General features: G+C 42.8%; 3 protein-coding genes across 7 annotated transcripts in view; 2 read left to right on the top strand and 1 right to left on the bottom strand.

Annotated features, from left to right (window-relative positions):
• Positions 1-866: 866 nt before the first annotated feature.
• chrna10a (cholinergic receptor, nicotinic, alpha 10a) lies at positions 867-9,358 on the bottom strand. Its single transcript, XM_015951018.3, has 5 exons — positions 9,229-9,358; positions 6,642-6,787; positions 6,351-6,505; positions 5,527-6,059; positions 867-2,136 (listed from the first exon to the last, which is right to left on the bottom strand). Exons 1-5 carry the CDS (start codon positions 9,308-9,310, stop codon positions 1,442-1,444), a joined length of 1,611 nt encoding a protein of 536 aa, XP_015806504.2. The 5' UTR covers positions 9,311-9,358; the 3' UTR covers positions 867-1,441.
• Positions 9,272-17,570, top strand: LOC107380548 (post-GPI attachment to proteins factor 2). The gene is made up of 6 exons (XM_015951850.3): positions 9,272-9,543; positions 9,940-10,113; positions 11,188-11,437; positions 11,610-11,716; positions 11,803-11,911; positions 16,681-17,570. The coding sequence occupies exons 2-6, from the start codon at positions 9,946-9,948 to the stop codon at positions 16,809-16,811; spliced, it is 765 nt and encodes a 254-aa protein (XP_015807336.2). The 5' UTR covers positions 9,272-9,543; positions 9,940-9,945; the 3' UTR covers positions 16,812-17,570.
• A 193-nt stretch (positions 17,571-17,763) lies between these two features.
• The window catches only part of stim1a (stromal interaction molecule 1a), a 30,352-nt gene continuing 27,131 nt past the window's right edge, over positions 17,764-20,984 (top strand). For all 5 annotated transcript variants that reach the window (XM_054742457.2, XM_054742456.2, XM_015951016.3 and 2 more), the window contains exons 1-2: positions 17,764-17,938; positions 18,773-18,905. In XM_054742457.2, coding sequence (XP_054598432.1) covers positions 18,785-18,905 — 121 coding nt within the window. In that variant the 5' untranslated portion in view covers positions 17,764-17,938; positions 18,773-18,784. The remainder of the gene's footprint in view (positions 17,939-18,772; positions 18,906-20,984) is intronic.

The raw sequence follows: 20,984 nt of genomic DNA on the forward strand, positions 1-20,984 counted from the left end.
ACATTCTCCTGCAATGCCCTGGTCCTGTAGAATGAGCCCTGGCATTTTTACTGTGATTGCTTGTTTTTCTGTAAAATCACAGAGAAAGAGAGATGCTCGGGTCGAGCAGGCTGCTTCATGCATGTTCACGCTCAGGCATAGCCCGTAGCATTTGCTATCCGTAGCTTTAGCAGCAGAGAGAGAGGCAGTGCCACTTTGTCGCTGTTCCTAACGCCTAGTGACAAAGCTAGCTACATTTCTGAGGACCCTTAGCTACTTTCTGTAGAACTTTCTTCTAGATATTTCCTGCAAATTAGCAACAAAATAGCCATTTTCGCTCTGAACCATTCTTTGAACGTTGTTTCAGCTGTCATCAAGGATATAAATGTTACAGATAAAATGGACATCACTGGCACTTTAGCTCACCTAGTAAGATGTCTGACTCCCATGCAGAAGTCCAGGGTTTGATTCTGGGTGTGAACATAGTTCATTTAGAGTTTCTTTTTTACATTAATGGTATATTTTTTTACAGTAAGATGCCCAAATTTTTATTTGATACTCGCCGAACGGCATTGAATTCACAGATAAAAAAGATGTGGGTTCAACTTTCATTTGGAACAATTTTTCAAGCAAGGGAAGGGAATGATCTGAGCATGCAGGAGGACTGACCCATCATAAACCTTTGTTGGCTGTGCTGAAGAGAAAGGTACAGAACCAAATTATTTAATTAATTAGCTGCACATTCTCCTGTCCTCTGTCCTCCGGGCCACACACACACACACACACACACACACACACACACACACACACACACACACACACACACACACACACACAAGGGACTGTCTCAGCTGTTATTTTCGTTAAGGAGTGTGCACGTACAGCATGCGCGCCTCGTCCACGAGCCTACTATTGAAGCTGTCGTTACGCTTTTGGCCTGAGGGGGCAATCGCGAGCAAAAAAATTCAAAACTCCGTAAAGTCCCTTTAAATGTATCCATATTTAGTCAAATTACATAACTAAATAAAATTTTAAACGTACAGGATTCACTCAATTAATAAAGTAAAAGTCATTCCTGATCTTTCAATAGCACCGCTTGAACAGCACATTTGATTTGTGTTATTGATTTCATTGCTGATTTCAGGGCAGAAGATGTTTTCTGAAACATTTTTCTAAACAAGGAACAAAAATGCATTTTTTTTTTGTCTTAGAGATAAGTTATTTAACTTTGGTGAATCTCATAACCACCCTAAATAAATCTCATTGAAAGACCTATCTGCATTTTCATATTTAAACAGAATAAATGCATAATTTGTCAAATCACTGTGACAAGAATAAAAAAGTTGTTTTAATCATGACACTTTGGTGCCTAAAGAGAAATCATTTGTAGAATGAATGTTTAAAAAGCGTTTGGATCAAATCCAAATAAAACATTCTTGCGTGTTTTTGAAGTGTTGGGGATTTAAATGGCTTTGCCCATGATAAGAAGGCTCATGAGAAATACCATTATGAAAAAAATCCACATGAAAAAGCGGTCTAAGACTTTAGCTACTTTCTTCCACTCCCCTGTTCTTTTCTGCGTGGCCCTCTGATCCTTGTAGCAGTTAGCGATGTACTCAACGTTACGCTGCAGCGGACCGTTGGTGCTGAGAGTGCTGCAGGAAGAATCTTTTTCTTTTTTCCCTCCATCACTCACTCCGCCCTTCCTGCTTCTCCTCTGACTCCCTGAATCCTCACAGTCCATGCTAATAAAGATACCGTTGTTCCAAGTGCTGCAGTGGTTGGTCGGGTTCCTTCCGACTGAGCCCAACGGACTCAGAACGTGATCCTTGTGTTCTATTTCCTCCGTGATTCTGGGGGTCATTGTCTCTTGACACGTTTCTGTTTTGAAGTCTTCTTTTCCTGGCCCTGCTTGTCCATTCATGTTGCAGTTTGTGTTCTTCCCGAGTGGATGTTCCTGTTTCTCCGGCTGTGCCGACATGCAGTTCTCCCCAACCTCAAACACAAAACACATTCTGGCCATGTACTGCAGGATAACTGTTTTAGCCCATTTAGGAACAGGCTTTGCATCCGGTCCACAGTGGTGAATGTTCATGATGAAGATAGTCAAGGCAGTGGACGCTGTGATCATGGTCATCGTTGCAATGTAATATTTTCCTATAGAAGTAGATAAAATAAAAACATACAGATAAATGTCAGCTTAAAGTATTTTTTTTTACAATTGGAAATTGCTTTTGAGCCTCATACACAATGTTGGGGCTCAAAATGGCTCAGGAGCTTTGAAAAATAGACAAATGCAACTCCTTAATAAAGTGCTCCAGTGGAAAGATTTAGAGGTGTGCATGGACATCATTTTCGCTTCAGAAGTGGGGGGGACACGGTACAGTATGCTCTAATGGGAAACAGGCTTCATCACAAACGGTTGTTTTCCACTTGGTCCTAGAGATCAACCAGTGTCAATTTAATATAGCATAATATTGTTTTTGGATGGTATAAAGTGCAGGGGTCAAACTTGACTTTGGAAAAAAAGTGGGGGGACATGTCCCCCCTGTCCCCCCCCCCAAAATTACGTCCATGGAGGTGTGTGTTTACAATGAGAGGCGTTGCTCTTGTCCATAAGTACAGAAGTGGTGAGAACGGCTTAAGGTGCAATACATATTTAAACCTCTAGACCAGGGGTGTCAAACTCATTTTAGCTCAGGGGCCACATTGAGGGAAATCTAGTCCCAAGTGGGCCGGACCAGTAAATTAAAAACAACTTCAGATTGTTTTCTTTGTTTTAATACAATCAATATAAAACAAAGCTGGAGCCTGAGGACAGTGTCTCCAAAATAGTACAAGTACAACACCTGAAGTGTACTTGAAAATTTGAAAAATAAATAAAAATAAAAAAACATTCCTTAGTGATTCAAAGAGCTTACAGATCACATGGCTTGATCAGTTTCATGCAGCACTTAAAGTATATTTGACTCATTTTACTTTACATCTTTTAGCTTTCACCGGCACATCAACATCAGAAGTCACATCCTGAATGGCGGCCATCTTCAGGATGTGATTCAAGTTCTTGTGTGAGCCTTGAGCGCAGCTTTGTTTTATTTATACTCATTACAGAGAAAACTTGCTCACAAAGATAAGTTTATTTTCACTCTACATTGTAAAGTATGAAAATAAAGTTTACACAACCATCTCGCGGGCCGGATTTAACCCGTTTGCGGGCCGGATTCGGCCCGCGGGCCGTATATTTGACACCCCTGCTCTAGACGGTGCCATTGGATAAAAACACTCCTTATTTCAGCTTTAAGGTGATGTGTCTTTGCCAGTAGGCCTCTTTCCATTGTTGGAATTTCAGGGGAAATTCTGGGACGGGGAAATTGACCGGGAGATACCATGTCTCAGTCTCAGCTGTTGTGTCTCCATTCAAATTCAGCGCTGCAGGTTTCAGCATTTTGTGACTGCTCTGGCAGTGTCGCTGATCAACGCCAAAATGCGCCCACAGTAACATTAATATCATAAAAAATGTTATTCTGTCGAAGTTCATCATAATTTCATCCATTTGGAGAATGAGAGCAGCTGCTTGATGTGAAATGTGGCGTTCAATGACCAGAAAAAGCTACGTTTTTATGACGTAACTGCCTCATAAACAACGTGGGGAAGTTTGGCTGTGCTTTCCAGTGTTGGGAGTTTAGTAACGAGGATTTTTAGGCAGCACGATCTGTGCTTATTTTCTCCATAATGCTTCACCAGCTAATGCCAGTTGTTTTGGAGGCATCTGCTGATGTTATTTCCTACAGCAGTGGTTCCCAAACTTATTTAGCCGCGCACCCCCTTCTATGTCCCGACCATGTAGACCCAGCCCCCACATCAGGGCATATATATATATATATATATATATATATATATATATATATATATATATATATATATATATCAGATGTCAAGCTAAACAGACAGGGTTAAAAAAATTCCCCATCACTTTCATTTTTTAAATAGTAATTAATAAGCATTCGATACCATTACAATTTCCTTTGATTTCATTTTAAATAAATATTTAGAGTGCCCAGGTAGCACATAAACAATGCAATTTAACGGTTTTCTTAAAGTAGGAATGTTTAACCTGTGTGGCCAGAGCGCTCTCCTTCCTTCTGTTCTGCTTAAACCTGAGCTGATCACCTACTTGTGCGTAATCAAATGTCAATAGGGGACAAGATATAGCTATGATGTTCACTTTTACCTCAGACCGACTTATTGCTGTTTTATGGTGTGGCTGAATCTGTGATCCGCTGTCATGCGGACCGGAATAACAAATGCTGCAGTGGACTTGTGGTCAGGTTCATGAGGAGTCACTGGCTGGAGTGGACCCGACTCATCCCAGAAGCTAATATCTTAATTTGACCTTCAATGAAAAATAACCTCTTAAAAGTTTTTATCACGGTGGAGGCAGCGTTCATTTCTGCCTTCAGTCTGACGGCGCGCCGGAGTTAAAGCAGCGTGTGCGCTTATTGAATCTGTGTGTGCGCGCGCGGCACAGCCGCTCCAGTCACCGCGTCTCGCGCTATTTAAACCAATGTTGTAAAATTCCTTCTGCCCAGCCCAGATGTGCTCACTTGTACACCCGTGAGCCGTGGTTCAGCTGGAACACGTCTGACCTCTGACAGACGCACTCTGAACTTCAGATCTTCAGCGCGCTGTCAATAGCCTGAATGGGAATCATTTCTTGTTATTTTGTTACATCCACAATGTTCTGTGTGTGAGGTTTACAATGTCAGAACACCTGCGACAGGTGTTAATTACAATCTGCCAGAAGGACTCACCACCTTCAGATTTCTCCATCACCGTTAAAAAAGATCAAATACGGAACATATCGGCGTGCGCAGGCCAGAGTGCTGAAGCTCGGCGCATTGTTATTATGAAGCTAGGGCACATTTGGAGGACACGCGCGCAAAAATATACTTGTTTTCAATTACATTTATTGTGCCCACTTACTTTTTCTTTGGCCCACCCACAAATGAGTTTCTATGCTAATGGTGACATATGACAGACTTCTCTGAGCTCCGCAGCCATTACACTTTTCACCTCGCGCACCCCCTAGCGGCAGCTCGCGCATCCCCAGGGGTGCTCGCACCACACTTTGGGAATCCCTGTTACAGAGTTGCAACCAATCATGTTCATCAAAAAGTTCTGCTCATCATCTCCACTGGGCCATTTCGAGTGCCTACCCCTGTTCAGGTACTCAGAAAGTTCCTGAAAAAGTTGGCCTGGTAAAGTGGAGATGCACATGCCGGGAAGTGTTGGTACATTTAAACTGAAGTTCAGATGGTAGAAACACGTCTAATATCTTTTTCTCAGAATAACTTATTTTTCAGTGGCCATCACAACATTACAACTTTACATAGGAAAGCCGCTCAGAAACAGCAAAGACTTGTTGGTACTTTAGGCACCCCAAGCTGCCTGGATTCAACAACAACAACAAGGTAAATGATGTTTTAAATTCTAGGACCACTTTGATGTCAGTAGGCAAGTTCAAATTGATCAGTACATCATTCTTACCGATGAGTGGTACATTCTCAGAAGGTGGCATGATCTCTGCAACCAACAGCTGAAACACAGTCAGAGCCAGCATTACAGTAACGCCCAACGAAACCTTTTCTCCAGAATCAGCTGGAAGGTAGAACCCAAGTGGAGCAAGAAAAGAGATCATCACGCATGGGATGAGCAGGTTAAAAACATAGAAGGAAGCTCTTCTTTTGAGTTTCAGTGTGTAGGTCACATCTGGGTACGGATCGGCACAGCAGCCGTACAGAACAATGTTCCTCTCAGCTGGCATGCCGAGAACCTCCCACTCCACGTTCTCCACCAGGTCGGCCAGGTCGGCGCTCTCCATGGCGTTCTGGATGTCGAGCTGGTTGCCGTTGTAGGTCCAAGAGCCGTACGTAAACCTGCACTGCTGACCATCAAAGGGGAAGAAGGACACGTCCACTCTGCAGGAGCTCCTGGTGATGGCTGGAGAGTCCCACATCATCTGGCCATCGTGTCGGATCACCACATTGGTGTCCATAGGAACGGTGAAATGATCGTCTGCACTAAGAAAACAAAAGTCAGTTAAACAGCAGGTTTTGTATCAATAAAAAGAAAAAAAGTGTTTTGAAGAATAACTCTAGGATATTTTGGGTGTTTTCTCCATCATTGTGTTTGATCTGATTTCTTGTATGATGAAAAAGCGTCTGCAGATTATGAGAAAATGCTAAAGAGGCAATTTTACAATAAAATCAACAAAACCATGCAGGATAGTGGACTTCAAGAACATCTTTTGACCATTAGAACCTTTTCAGGGTCATTGACTGAAAGATAAACCCAACATCAGTTTGACTAACCTGTTGTACAGGACTATATCAGGCCTCCATACATTACTACCAGGTATACGGATGGTATCAAGTCCATCGTAATCCTCTTTATTCCATTTGAGGTGAGCGTCAAACCACACTTGCCTTATCCATAAATATGCGGTCAATATTTGGTTTCGCTCATCCTGTAAAAAATGTTAAAAAACTCACCAAAAAGCAATAAGAAGACTCGTGACATGGCTTCATATGTATCAGCAATTCGAGTCTATATCCATAAGGTTTTTTTTTTACTTCTAGGTTGATGTGTGAGTGCTGTTTTACCATGTCGATGATATGTGACAGCGTCACCTGTAGAGTGACGTTCAGGATGTCGTTTGTGTCTTCCACAGGCCTCAGAGCGCTCGTATAGTCGGTCATTAAATCAGTCAGGAGCTTCTGAGCATATTTTGACTGAGCGCACTGACAGGCTAGGACAGGAGAAATAAACAAGACACACACAACACGGGGACTTGTTTAGCGACATGTCAGCTTATACAGAGCCAGAGTGACGGGCAGTGAATGCAAGGTTAGACTGTCCTTCTTTAACCCTCCCACTGTCTTTATGGGTGACCCCGCGAGGAAAGTTGACCATTGAGCAGGGTTGATGGTTTATCCCCTTGAGGTCCACGTGGCAGGGGTGAGGTGGTGCTCACTCCTCACCCCTGCCACGTGGACCTCCAGGGATAAACCATCAACCCTGCTCAATGGTCCACTTTCCTCGCGGGGTCACCCATTAGGACCGTGGGAGGGTTAAAGCTTCTTTTTCTGCTAAAGCTGCATATGATGAGTGGGACAAAAAGCAGCGCATGGACATCAAACACTGCCGTGTTCTACTCCCCTCTGCTCTGGCTCACATATAGGAGGATCTTTATTGATGTCTCACATTGCATCACGATAGTGTGTGGCAACAAACAACGTATTTTGCCTATAATTTGTTTGTTTTGCACGTTTGCAGGAGCATTTAGCAAAGCAGATGGATCATTCTTGCTGTGTGGTTGATTGTTCGGCTCGTGGATGGCATGATACATTTTTTTTATTGGAATTTCCTCCATAAACGACTGCAAAATACAAAAGAGATGACAGGAAGTCACCCGGACACTCTGAAGAAAGCCTGGACTCCTGCAGCAACGGACAGCTTGTGAGGATCATTTTGTTCACGGTAAGTCCTTGTGACCAACTGTTAATTAGAGACGATGTTTTTAAAAACATTCATCTTCATGTATTTTTAAATCCGGTCGTTGTTTTCTCGTTCTGATTCAGGTGTCTCATTCCACGTTCATTATAATAATAAAGAAATGAATACGGACACAGATTGATAAAGACGTCGCCGTCACCAATAGGTGATGAGAATCACGCTGTTACTCTGCTCGTTGGATCCGACAGCTGCTATCAGCATGGCCACCGCTTTTTTTTTTAAGAGATGAGCTCAACTTTCCTTAAAACAAAAATAATCGTAGGCCTCCAGACGTCTGAAGGCCTACCAATTGGGAGGCGCCAGGGCCCAAAGAAAAAGGCATTGGGCCTAAAGGGTTAATAAGTTCAAAGTCTCATGGATTTGTCATTTATTTGAGCAAAACTACTTTTTCACACCTCAAATGTATAAATGAACTCTTAACTCAGTTTTAGATACACGTGCATGAGGGGTTTAGCTATAGCAAGAGTTATTCATTTTCTGTCGAATTTGTGCCGGGCCAGATGTTAGCATAGCCTGTTTGAATAAAGCCTCTGAAATGTCTACAGGATTATGGCGGCAAAATCCTGCAACAACTGGTCAACAAGTTCAGCAACAGCTCTCATGGAAGAGGGGCGGAAATCTGACAGTGAACAACGATAACTCAAATTAAACAAAAGCAGATGAGAATTTCAGGTGCCAAATAAAATTAACCGTACATTTCTTAAATCTTGGGAAGTGAAATGATTTTAGATATTTTGGCGTTCACTCCTAGTTGTTAGTTTTTATTTGAATAAAGACCGAGAACTCTGATAAGCATAATAAACATAAGAAGTATACGAAGCCCACAGTTCTAAATCATAAAAATGAACATAAAAACGTACCTGGCATGGCGTTGAAGAGTACAAGTAACCAAATTAAAGTCTGTTCCAATTTGCTGAAGCAAATCATTTTGATCCAAATACCATTTAAATTCTTCCGTTATAAACCTATTTGTTGTAATAATAAACAGCAATAAAGCTTGATCCTTCTCCCTAAACCCACCAAAGGAACTGAGGCATGGAAGCGGATGGACAGACCTAACTATCACATGTTAATCCCACACACACGTGATTTCTCAGATTATAATCCAGCCTGTGTTTGGTGATGTAATACTGTGGGTCTTTTGGGAAGAATACAGCTCAAAAACATTCCAACAATCCCAAGCCATAAAAAAACGAGTTTTTGTTTTGTGTTTTCAGCACCATGGAGAGCAGCTGCAGTCATGGACGTAATTTTCACTTTAGAGGGGGGGGGGGGGGGGACACGGCGGGGGGGGGGGGGGGAATCTTTACAGTATGTACTAATAGGAAACAGGCTCCAACACAAACAGTTGTTTTCTGCTTGGTCCTAGAGCTCAACCAGTGTTACTTTAATATAGCAAAACATTGTTTTTGGATGGTAAAAAGTGCAGGGGTCAAAACCTGACTTTGGAAAGAGTGTGGGGGGGGGGGGGGGGGCATGTACCCCCCCCCCCCCCAAAAAAAAAAAATTACGTCCATGGCTGCAGTTTTAGATCATTTTTTAGATCTCCAGAGCTCCTCAGCCTGTTCCTCCACTCTCACACGTGGACCACACTCCTGCGTTTAAATGTAATCTGTGTATTATTTTGACAGGCTGCATTTCCACTACCTAACGGACTCCTGCAGCCCTCCTCACCCTCTCCTCCGGAAGCCCTCCGTGGCTCCGCACCCACCCACTCCTCATCCTCATCCTCGCCTCGCGTTCTCGTCTTCAGCATCCTCGGGCCTGTTTACATTCGCTGGGATCGTTTGGCTAAATCTTTGTGAGGATAAATGGAAAACGAGGAATTTGAATCGGCTGGATGGTGTTCCCGTCTCATCTCTTTGCCGTGATGGGATCTGTGACGTTCAGCTCCACCGCGCGACACGATCCTCTCGTTTTTATCGTCTTATTGTTGAACCAGCGCGTGAAACTGACGTCAATTATCGGCCAACGGTGAAGCAAGTGGAGGTAGGATGCCTCACCGGTGACGCTGTGTTAAATGCATTCATGAAAATACGACACACGTGAAGATATAAGAGAATATTCCCTTCATAGCTGTGTGCCATCCGAATAATGACATATATTAATATGTGTAAAACAATAGAATCAGCTGGTGATTCATGTGCTGGGTTCATTTCATTTTGGAGTTTTTTTTTAATTAAAATATTGAAATAATTAGTTTAAAATCCAGTCAGTGCATCATAGATTAAACGTTTTGTTCAGGATGCAAATGATTCAGTTGGCTTTTCCATAATGCTGGATCCAACTAACAACCCACCGTCCAAATGTGACCTTGTGTTGGTTACCAAACCAATCTTAATTGAGTTGATTTAAATGGTTTTTCTATTTTTTTTTTCTTTGCAGAGAAAAATGCTGCACGGCTCAAACATTCTGGGGCACGAGAAGCCGCTGGTCATCAGTATTTCATTCACCTCGTGTGTGATAGGAACTGTGTGCCTGCCTTTGTTCGGACTAATAACCTGCGTGGCCATTTCCTCTCTTTTTCATTTTGAAGATGCTACTGGTACACATTGTCAGGTAATGTAAATAGTTTGAGTATCAATGTTTTTACATACACTGCTCGGCTAAGAAAAAGTCATCACCTGGATTCAACTAAGCAAACAGGTAGGAGCCTCCTATTGGATAATTACTGCATGGGTGATTATCTTTCAGCTGCAACAAGTTATTTAACCCAACTGGTGCAACGAGTTGCTTCTCATTTATTAAACAACCACATGGAAAGACACATCTGGTGGTCGTGTAAAAGATGTTAGTCTGTGTGAGAAGGGTCAGATCATTGGCATCAAGCAGAGGAAACATCTAAGGAGATGCAGAAACGACTAAAAACTGGGTTAAGAACTGTCCAACGCCTTATTAAAACTGGTTTGATGAGTCCAGATGGACCCTGTTCCAGAGTGATGGCGCATCAGGGTAAGAAGAGAGGCAGATGAAGTGATGCACCCATCATGCCTAGTGCCTACTGTACAAGCCTGTTGGAGCAGTGCTATGATCTGGGCTTGCTGCAGGTGTTCAGGTCTAGGTTCAGCAACAGGACGAGCTCCAAGAATGAGGTCAGCTGACTACCTGAATATACTGAATGACCAGGTTATTCCATCTTCCCTGATGGCACGGCCATATTCCAAGATGACACTGCCAGGATTCATCGGCTCAGGTAGTGAAAGAGTGGTTCAGGGAGCATGAGACATCATTTCCACACATGAATTGGCCACCGCAGAGTCCAGACCTGAACCCCACTGAGAATCCTTGGGATGTGCTGGAGAAGGCTTTGTGCAGTGGTCAGACTCTACCATCATCAATGCAAGACTTTGGTGAAACATTAATGCAACAATGGATGGGAATAAATCTGGTGACGTTGCAGAAGCTGATGGAAGCATCGCCACAACCAATGTGTGTCGTAGTCAAAGCTGAACCCGGTCCAACAAAATATTAGATTGTGTGACCTTTTTTGGTTGTGACTTTGGTTGTGTATGTTACAATACTTGACTGTATGAAACGTTATTACCTTTGTTTTAATTTATGTGCAACATTCATATCAGATGTTTTAAATTCCGCAGTTTTACTTAATAAAACCTCCCTGTTGCATGTTTCCAGGTTCCTAATTACTTGCCGTCCATTAGTGCCTCTATCAGCTTGAGTCCTGAGTGCTACATATGGCGGTTCTGCATCGGACTTCACTCTGCACCGAGGCTTCTGGTAGCCTTCACCTACTTCAGATTTTACAAGAGTCGCTTCACTTCCAGGTTTCCAGAGAGTCCGCTCAGCTGCTTGAGCCTGGTGTTTTCATTTTTTGAGAACCTTGGCCTCCTGCTCCTCACATACGTGTCGTCCACTGAGACGTACCGTGAGTATAAATCACACCTTACTGTTATTGGTTTGCTTGTGTTTTGATTTTTCTAATTTCCTTTCTATTCATGAAGATGTTGGTCATTCAGACACCACATGTGCTTTGCATGTAACGTAAAGTTATTTTAAAATGCATCCTTAATTGCCTTTATTCTCCTTCCCTGTTATAGTTGTGCACAAGGAAGGTTTCGTCCTGTTTATTATCAGCTCCATTGTCTACATGCTGATAACATGCTGTCTGTGGAAGGCAATTAAAAAGTATTCATTAAGTCCTGAGGTAAGAAATTTACAACAAACATGTAAATCTTAATTCATCACATCATTTGCAGTATTTCATTGTTTTTGTGTGATTTGTCCTTTAAGGATGTCAAGTCTCACCACTGGAAAGTGCGTTTTTTACTTCTCAATGTGTGCTTCTGCTTTTTTGCTGGATTCTTTTACTGGAAACACAACATGTACTGTGAATCAGGAAGTAAGTATTGCATCAGATTATCTTTCCCAATTCCGTACTTTTCTATGTGAAAATGGCATTCAGGAAAATTTGGGTTTAAATCTGGACATAGCACTGAAGCTGCACTGTTAAAACTCGACAACGATGCTCTACTAGCCAGGGATACTGTGGATTGTGCTGCTGGCCTGGAATATACTTGCTGTTTAACCTCGTGTTGGTGCAGGCTGCGTGTTTGCTCACATATTTGCTGCTACATGGCACTGCATGTAGTACTAGCAGTGTTGGGAAAGTTTGTTTAAAAGTTTGTTACCCTACAGTATTAGATTTTAACATGTACTGTTTAACCATGAAATTAAATGTAATAGGGTAAAACCCAGTGCATTTAACATATTGCTGCACTTTAGAAAATGGGTTGAAATATAACATGTTGGTGGAGCTGGGTTCCGACTATCGGCTTGTGGAGCTCTCGGGAGACAGATGTTTTCCACCCGGAATAACGGCTGGTTCTCCCAGCAGCTCGGCGCATCTCTGTCTGATCGCGGCTTCTGTGTGCTGCGGTGGGCTGACAGCTTGTGGAGCTCTGGGATGGAAACCTTTCCACCCGGTTCTCCCCAGCAGCAGCTCTGCGCAGCGGCGCTTGTCTGCTGTGCAGCTGCCGGCTTGTGGAGGTCTCCGAGACCTCTGTGTTCCACCCGGTTTTACTCAGCGGTCAGCCCGGCGTATCTCTGACTCAGAAGCTCATGTGTTGTGCACAGTTAACTCCGGTTGTAGCTAGGTTGCTACCTCCGTTAGCTTAGCTCCCACCTCCGCATTAGATTTGGGTTAGCTTTGGGTTAGCTTGTAGCTAGTTCGACCGGGTGTCGTCAATTGATCCCAGCCTTACAGCACCACCCTCAGCTCCACCTCTCTTCCCTTTTATGGAATTGTCTGGGCTTGACGGAAACTGTGACACGGTCAAAATGGCGGTGGTGGCCACCTCCCATTTGGGCTCAATAAAGTGATATTGGAGCCTATGGAAAGAAGATGTCCATGTATATTATGTCGATGGTTTGGGCACAACACTGCGTACTAGGGTGTTCCACTAGGGGTGCACTAGAGAACTCAGACCGGATAGAGAGTCAGGTTTGTGAGTACAACAAAAACAAACGTGGCGACAATAAAATTGTTCACTAACTAGTTAAATTTGAGATCCCGACAGAAAAATAATACTGCAGCACTATCGTTGATGGTGTGAAAGTTCTCTGAACCAGAGATGGCGAGTGTGAGTGGTGAGTGTGTCTCGCTCTTTTTGGGCAGCACTAGCTCAACAGGTTGAGCGGGTTGTCCAGTAATTGGAAGGTTGCAGGTTCAATCCCGGCTCTGGACAGAAAATTCTGCTGTTGTGTCCTTGGGCAAGGCAATTAACCCGCCTTGCCTGCTGATGGTGATCAGAGGGACCGGTGGCGCCTGTGCTCGGCAGCCTCACCTCTGTCAGTGCGCCCCAGGGCAGCTGTGGCTACAACGTAGCTCATCACCATTATCACCATCAGTGTGTGAATGTGTGTGTGAATGGATGAATGATACACTGTATTGTAAAGCACTTTAGAGTCCTTACTCTGAGGGGCGCTATACAAGTGCTGGTCATTTATCATTTTTGTCAACTCCACCTACTGGTTACTCACATATTGCAGCATTGGGACGCGTTGTGTTAATTTCAAGCACACACAGTGCTTCAAATCAACACAAGTAACGCTTGGCAGCCATTTTAAAGAAGGATTACAGTCGTTAAACAGCAAATATGTCTTGGCCCTTAGACTTTACTGCAACCTTCAACACAGTAGATCATGAAATCCCTTTTTCACATTGGGAGGGGCTGGTTGGTATCCGAGGTACTGCGCTAAATTGGTTTAGAGTCTGCCTCACCAATAGAAGCGTCTGTTAACGTTGGTGCATGCTCCTCTTCTGTAGCTCCCATTTCCTGCGGTGTTCCTTAAGGCTTCGTTCTTGGTGCACTTCTGTTTTCCTTAAATATATATTGCCCATGGGTTTTATCACAATGTTATTTCTTTTCACTGCTAGGCTGATGATATTCAGATGTACCTACCCTTGAAAGCTCATAAAGGATTGTCACTGCAACCTCTGTAAGACTTTCAGCGGTGGCTAGTAGGGGCTGCATGACTTAAATTTTTTGAAGTCGACCGCCAAGTAATGAAAATCGAGTCGACTTCGACAAGTCGTTGATGACATCATACACGTCGGGGGGGGGGGGGGGGGGGGGGGTGTTCGCTGGAGTTTTTGACAATTAAAACTGTGTCCACATTTTCTAAGTTAAACATCTCTTTTAACAACGGTAGTTTCAGCATCTTGCTTCAGCCCCCCCCCACCCCCCCACCCCCCACCCCCCCGACTATTTTTCTGTCCTGTCTCTGTTTATTATCTTCCTGCATCTCCTCTCAATCCTAAAAAGAAACTGTTACCTGGCTTCATATATATTCACCTCATGAGTTACCTTTTAACTGCAGTTGTAAAAGATCTACCGACCGCAAAAACAGTGGAGTGCACGCCGGCCTCACCGGTGAGGTGCGTCACTGGAGGACAAAACGGGTGATGCGCTCCGCTCCACTGTAGCAAAATATATCAGGCACAAATTAAAGACAGAAAACATAAAAGGAAATGGGCCGACATGAACGATTGCGTGTTAAATTAGTTTTTGAGGTGGCGACACCTAATTTGATGTTACTGTGGCCGTGCTCAGGACGCAGATGTCTGGAGCGCGTCAACGATCAGAGCTTTGCATGCACAAGCTGGTTAAGGTTAGGATGGGGGTGAGGGGAAGGTTACATTGCAAGAGGGTAACGCCGGGGACACACTGGCTGCGGAAGCGCCGCGAAAATGGGACCGCCTTCATTCGGCGCCCTTGTTAAGCTAGTCTATAGACCACATGGGCCGCCGAAGTGCCGCGAATCGCCTCGCGCCGGCGCTCTAGCCCGCGCCGTGCAGCGATCATTTCGGCGTTGGCTCTATTTTTTTCGCGAGCCGTGGGTGAATCGCGTCAATTCTGGCAGGAAGTCAAACGTAGACATAAGAGGCAGGCCGGTAAACTTAGCAAAATAAAGCATTTCAAAATAAAATTCCGCAATAGTCAAATGTGTTCGTAAACAGACACTGCAGAAAAACTACACGAACACGCACACACATACACACACATCGAACTTGTGTGCGTGTGTGACCACGTGAAGGAGGGAGTGGTTTTGGGTGTCTTTTCACCAGAGCAAACAGGACAGAGAGGCAGAAAGTCTGAGGCAAGCAGTTAAGTTGGATGACTTTAAATGAATTATGGAAGTCGAGAAACACAAGGAGCTGTACGACCCCCGAAAAACATGATTATTTACGTACCCATTTCGGAAGAAACTGCTAGGATACAGCTGCAGAATTGGAGCGGGTTCCAAGAGATTCAACTGGCAAAAAACACTCATACCAGGTTCACACACACACACACACACACACACACACACGCACGCACACGCGTACAAACACTCAAACGTAGAGGAAAAGAGCTGAGAAAAGGCAGAGAGGAAATGGAGGACACCAAGTGTTTAAAAGAAAAACTACAGCTGAGTCGAGGCGCGCCTCGACTGGGGCGCGTCTGATCTGAACTGAGGAGCGGCGAGCAGCGGCCGAATTTCGTGAGCGATTCGCTTCTCTGCGCTTCGCAGCCGGTGTGTCCCCGGCGTAAAAGTCACAATTCGGTCAAATGTCTGTTTTACGGCGGGCGTCAGATACCGACGCTCTGGCACAGCGCGTCACCTCCCAACGCGCAGGGGCTCGTCACCTGCTGTCTTTTTCGAAGACTGCATCTTGTCAGTCATTATCAGGTGACAGCGACTAGTCGATGACAGGCATAAAAAGTCACTACAGAGCAGTGAAGTCGACTAGTTGATACAACCCCTAGTGGCTAGCACAGAATTTTTTACACCTTAATGAAAGCGAAACCGAATGCTTGCTGTTGGGTGACCTTCATAGCTCAGTCTTGTTAAATCAGAGCTTTTGCTCTTTGGCGCCACACTTAAAGTATTTTGTGAAGAAATTGGGAGTTATGTTGTACAACAATCTTAGACAGACAAATAAAATTGGTTGTGTAATTTATTTTTCCCACTTAATGCTACTGAGTAAAGTCAATCCCCTTCTTTTATTTAATGACCTTGAGATACCCGATCCAGACGTGGCTATTGCAATGCTCTCTACTCTGGATTTAAAAAGTCGTTTGTGTCACGTACAGTCCAAACTGCTGCTGCTCGCCTGCTGACCATCAGAAGGAAATTCGAACACATATCCTGTTTTGGCCTTTCTGCACTGGCTTCCAGATCAATTTGATTCTTTAATGACTAACTTTTGCTTTGAAATCAGTAAAAGAGTGGCACCATCCTTTTTGACTGAGCAGACCCATCTCAACATACCAGCAAGAGCCCTCAGGTCAACTGCTCAAAACTTATTAGAAGTGCCCAGATCCAAATATAAATGCTTTCGCAGTATGTGCCTCTACTATTTTTACATCTCTATTTATTTTTGTATGTTTCTTATTTCATTTACTCAACAACTTTGGCTACTCTGTCATTTGCTGCTCTGTCCTTGCCAGCGTAATTTTCTTTTATGATGCGTTTTAATCTCTTTTTAGCACTTTGGCGAACCAGTTGTTTTAACGTGCTATATAAATAACCTTTAATTTGATTTGATCTTCTGAGTCTTTTAATAGTAAATGGACAGCTGTAAATGCTCAGCTGAACATCTTCTCTATCTCCCTCTGCTGACAGGTTACACGTTTTTCGCGCTGTTTGAGTACCTTGTGGTCTTCTCCAACATGGCTTTCCATCTGACAGCTGTGTGGGACTTTAAGAGCCGTCAGATTGTGATCATTTCATCTGCTGAGGATAAAGACTTCTGACTAGAAAGTCAGAGACTGAGCAGTAAATGTGGAGTCCGTCAGCCGTCTGAGGATAACATCAGTGCCCACACAGAAGAAGACTGGGATGGCCTTTTTCACATATTTTCATGACAGGAATTCTAAAGTGTTTGGAAGCTGTTGATGTCACTCTCATATATTTTCATGGCATCTGGAAGTATGCTGCCTCAGTGTCATATTTGTGGATGCCTTCACCTACAAAGCGTATTAAGTTTTGTAAAATACAGACTCTTACATATCGCACAGCTACTATGTGGACAGCCAATGTGTGCGTGTTAATCTGAAGTTTGATTTCTTCAAGTTTGTCAGATTTTTACTTTCAAATGTGAAGGTGCAGTTGGCACATGTCTTTAAGTGTTCTTAATTAACATCATGAATAATACCTTGACCTAAAAGCCATTACTTCTCAGACTTTATTTTGCACAAGTCATAATTTTTTTGCAGTTACTTTTATCTGAGGCTTGACTGGCATAGTAGCCAACACATTTGTTTTTTGTTTTCGTTTTTAAACAAACAAAACTGTTCAATGTCATAGCACTCTCTCGTGGAAAATCATTTGAATGGTTATATTTATTACTTTGATAATCCACGCCATTAAACTTGGTTTGTCAAGTTTTATTTAAAAGTTAATTTTGTAATTACTTTATTATTAGCATATCGATGTATTTTATTTAAAACAGTTTAAATACTGTCAATGTGGGTTTAATATTTAAAGTATTAAAAATATTTTCTTTCCATATTTACACTGCATTTTGTGGATGATTAAGGCTTTAAACGACACAAAGAAAATAAAAACAAGACGCTGTTCTTTTTTTCATTGTAATTACCAAAAAGGTCCGCTAGATGTCTCACTTCTGGCACATTCGTTGCTCTGCAGTACTGTTCTAGTCCTGTGAGGGGCGACATTTGCCAGTCACGACTGATGACTACCTTGTAGAGGAAGACGAGCTCGCTGCGGTTTTTTCGGTTCAGTCTCTGGTTCGGTGGAAAACCGAGATCTCCTACAAGAGGTGGAGTTCCCTGTGCTTCAACTCCGCGGGACCAAGCATAATCAGCAATGTTCACACAGAGCTGAAATTACCGATTTGTGGGCTCAAAATACATGACAGGTAACTTTAGTTCCTGTGTTTAGTTATTTTGAGGTCAGACTTAGCAGTGCCTGTTAGCCTAGCTAAAACTAGTAACGTTGTTGTTAGCTAAGCAGTGGCTAATGTGCACACATTGAAAAATATAAAATGTTGAGTCCAGTGTAGACCGACTGAGGTAAAAGGGCGAAAAAATATAAATGATTTTTAGCTTTTGTGGTGCTCCGTTTGTTCGGAGGGACTCCATATGTTAGTCAGCCGAGCCGTGCTGCTTGCTAGCTTGTCGAGGCTTGACAGAGGAACGCAGAGAACCAGGCTGTTGTGACTTGTTGGGCTGATTATTTGTGATTGTGTGTTTGTTTTGCACCGTAAGTGATATCTGCATGTGTGATTTGGTTCACAAGATCAAAACACAGCTGTTAAGAAAAAGCAACGACTACCTCTCATTGAAGCCATGCAAGCCAGCACTGCGGGTTTCACCCAGGAAGAGCAGACGAGTTTGAGTAATTATCTTGATGTAATTGCAAGTATTTCACAACACAACACCAGTTTTTGTGACCTGCATCTTATTGCTGCTGGAAAACAATGTCCAGACATAACTATTATTCATTGGTGCTATTTGCTGTAGTAAAAAATCACTTGTTAGACTTGCTCATGCGGGGGTTGTCGTGTCCAAAACTGCCATTAAAAGTAAAAAGGAAGTTGTTGCATCTAAATAGAGTTACATGTGCTCAGTTCTTTGATAATCTCCCTCTCTCCCATGTTTAAGTAATGATTTTTGACTATAAACATAGACTGAAAGTGCAAATTAATTATCCTAGAGCGCTTGTGATTTAAAGGCATCTGCTTTCTTTCCAGCAAACAGCCGACATGGAGCTTTACAAATCTGTGACCTTGTGGATATTTTGTTTGTGCCTCATTGGGGAAGGTGTGCCTGAAAAACAAAACTCATCTGCATCAGATTCTCTACTAGATAACAGTAATACACCAGGTAGGTGACCTTTCACTACATAATTCTTCTGTAGTCACACTAATGCCTTGCTTTTAATCTTCCTATTAAAACCAAAGTGACACAAACACTACATATTGGCAGAGTATTGCAGTTCGTGCTGCGTCTTGGTGATTGTTCAGACTCTAAATGTGGCCAGGCTGAGAATAGTACAGCTGGCATTTACCATTAAGCTCTGTCCTCAAGCATGGAGCTAGCCAGCCAGTCAAACTGGAGCTAATTGAGCTAATGTTTGTCAGACCACATGGGGAATTTTTCTAAATACCAAATAATACGGTAATAATTAAGTATCTGTTGAACTGTTTAGTTATTCATAAATTAGGAGTTTTTAACACGTTTCCACTCATTATTTGTTAAGTAGGCCTTCGACTTTGGTTGCTGTGCTTGGAGGAATGCACTGCATTTATGAGCGATGGTTGCATTTTCATCTGTCAAACATTAATTATAATAGTTATGCATGTGACACGAGGATCTAGAGATGCTGTTGGGGAGCATTTATTTTTATAAGCCATTCAAACAAGTGATGTTTGCATTTCTACGAGGATGCTTAATTTAGAGTTTTTCACCAAGATACCTTTAGTATAACTGAGTTGTGTGTTAAAGTAGATACGTATTTACTCACATGTGAGTGAAAATGCCCAGCAAACACCAGTCCCGACAGCAAAAAGGATTTATTCTCACCATGACGGAAAGTTAGAAGTTAGATTTTCTAAATCATGTTGGAATATATTAGGTGTGACTGTTATCAGGTGGCAAAGTCATGGTGTGTGTTTTATTACGCAACTTGAGCTCTCACAAAAAAAAAGTGGGCTGACTGGTATGTAAATACCTTATCTTCTCTGGAGGTTTGCAAGCCAAATGTGAGAAGAATTCAGGGCTGGTGCAGTTAGTGGACTTTTCACCGACTTTCACACTTTTTAGGTACAATGAGTTCATTTCCTTTGTGATGTGTGGCTTTTCAAATTTACAAGCGCTGAAAGTCCTCGTATTCTGTATCTTAAAAATAACCTTGTTCACTGTGTGGAAGTTCAGTCCCTTGTCATGGTTTAGTGGTTTCACTTACGCCACGTTTTACCAACTTAAAAATAGACTCATTCATGTCTGGGAACAGAAACCATTTGAAAGGATTGGTAGTGACTCTTTTATTCTCTGTTTCGTCTCACTTGGCATGGAGCCCACTTGTCAAAACAACTTATTCTGGGATTAAAGGAAGCAGGTTTGGTAGAGCATGATCAGTGAGGGGGAGTGGTATGCTGCTGGTTCCAGTTCAGGGCAAATAAAATCCCTTCGGGTTATGTTATGCATTGTGGATGATTCTAACCAATAAAAGTACATCATCAGTCAAGATTTGTGAACTGTAGCTCCACCGCGTATTAAAGAGGAAGTTAGGGTGTTATTTTTACGAGTTTACCTCGTTTTGTTGCACAAGCAGCCTCATATAAGGAAGTCCTATTTATTGAGTTGTGGACTCGTACAAAAATCTGGGGACTGGTTGAAAATCTATAGCGTCTTGAATAATCATCATAATCACTATCTAACTAACCCTTTTCATCCTTTTGTCAGTGTTTATTTGTTCTTATCAAGTTTTATTTAGCCCTGAAACAGATTTATGAGCCAGATCTCCAAACGTAGGACTACAGCTCTCACGCAGACCCGGATAGGATTGTGTCTAGTCTGGACTCAGTTTCTTAGCTTTATAATTATCCTTTTAAAGGTGTGGAGCACTCGTTAGATCAATGCATTAGCAGTGGTCTCTAGTGGGAAAGAATGCCTGGTAAGCCGTACTCTGGAGCAGAAAGTAGCTTCAGACGACAATTTTGAACTCTTATTTCCTGATTTTTGGAATCACATGGAACATTCCAGGAAGAGCCGGGAATATGAAGGAACACCAGGTAGTCTGTAGCTTGTCCATAAGGTCATGGCTGTACTCTAGCTTCAGGCATTGTCTAAAATCCATCGGGGTAAATCGACCAATCAACATGCAGCTTATTTAATAATCATGTCCTGACCGAGTGGGCGGGGCAAACCAGTTGTAGGGCTTTATTATAGGGTTGTAATTGG

Source organism: Nothobranchius furzeri, chromosome 13 (assembly GCF_043380555.1).
Source record: "Nothobranchius furzeri strain GRZ-AD chromosome 13, NfurGRZ-RIMD1, whole genome shotgun sequence".
NCBI lineage: Eukaryota > Metazoa > Chordata > Actinopteri > Cyprinodontiformes > Nothobranchiidae > Nothobranchius > Nothobranchius furzeri.

Excerpts from the sequence above, each read along its gene's own strand:
- chrna10a (XM_015951018.3), bottom strand. The coding sequence starts at position 9,310 with ATGCTGAAGACGAGAACGCGAGGCGAGGATGAGGATGAGGAGTGGGTG. Across the intron at positions 6,506-6,641 it reads TGTCACATATCATCGACATG|GATGAGCGAAACCAAATATT; the intron begins GTAAAACAGCAC and ends CATTTTTTACAG. Across the intron at positions 2,137-5,526 it reads TGAGAATGTACCACTCATCG|GAAAATATTACATTGCAACG; the intron begins GTAAGAATGATG and ends CTACTTCTATAG.
- LOC107380548 (XM_015951850.3), top strand. The coding sequence starts at position 9,946 with ATGCTGCACGGCTCAAACATTCTGGGGCACGAGAAGCCGCTGGTCATC. Across the intron at positions 11,438-11,609 it reads GTCGTCCACTGAGACGTACC|TTGTGCACAAGGAAGGTTTC; the intron begins GTGAGTATAAAT and ends TCCCTGTTATAG. Across the intron at positions 11,912-16,680 it reads CATGTACTGTGAATCAGGAA|GTTACACGTTTTTCGCGCTG; the intron begins GTAAGTATTGCA and ends CTCTGCTGACAG.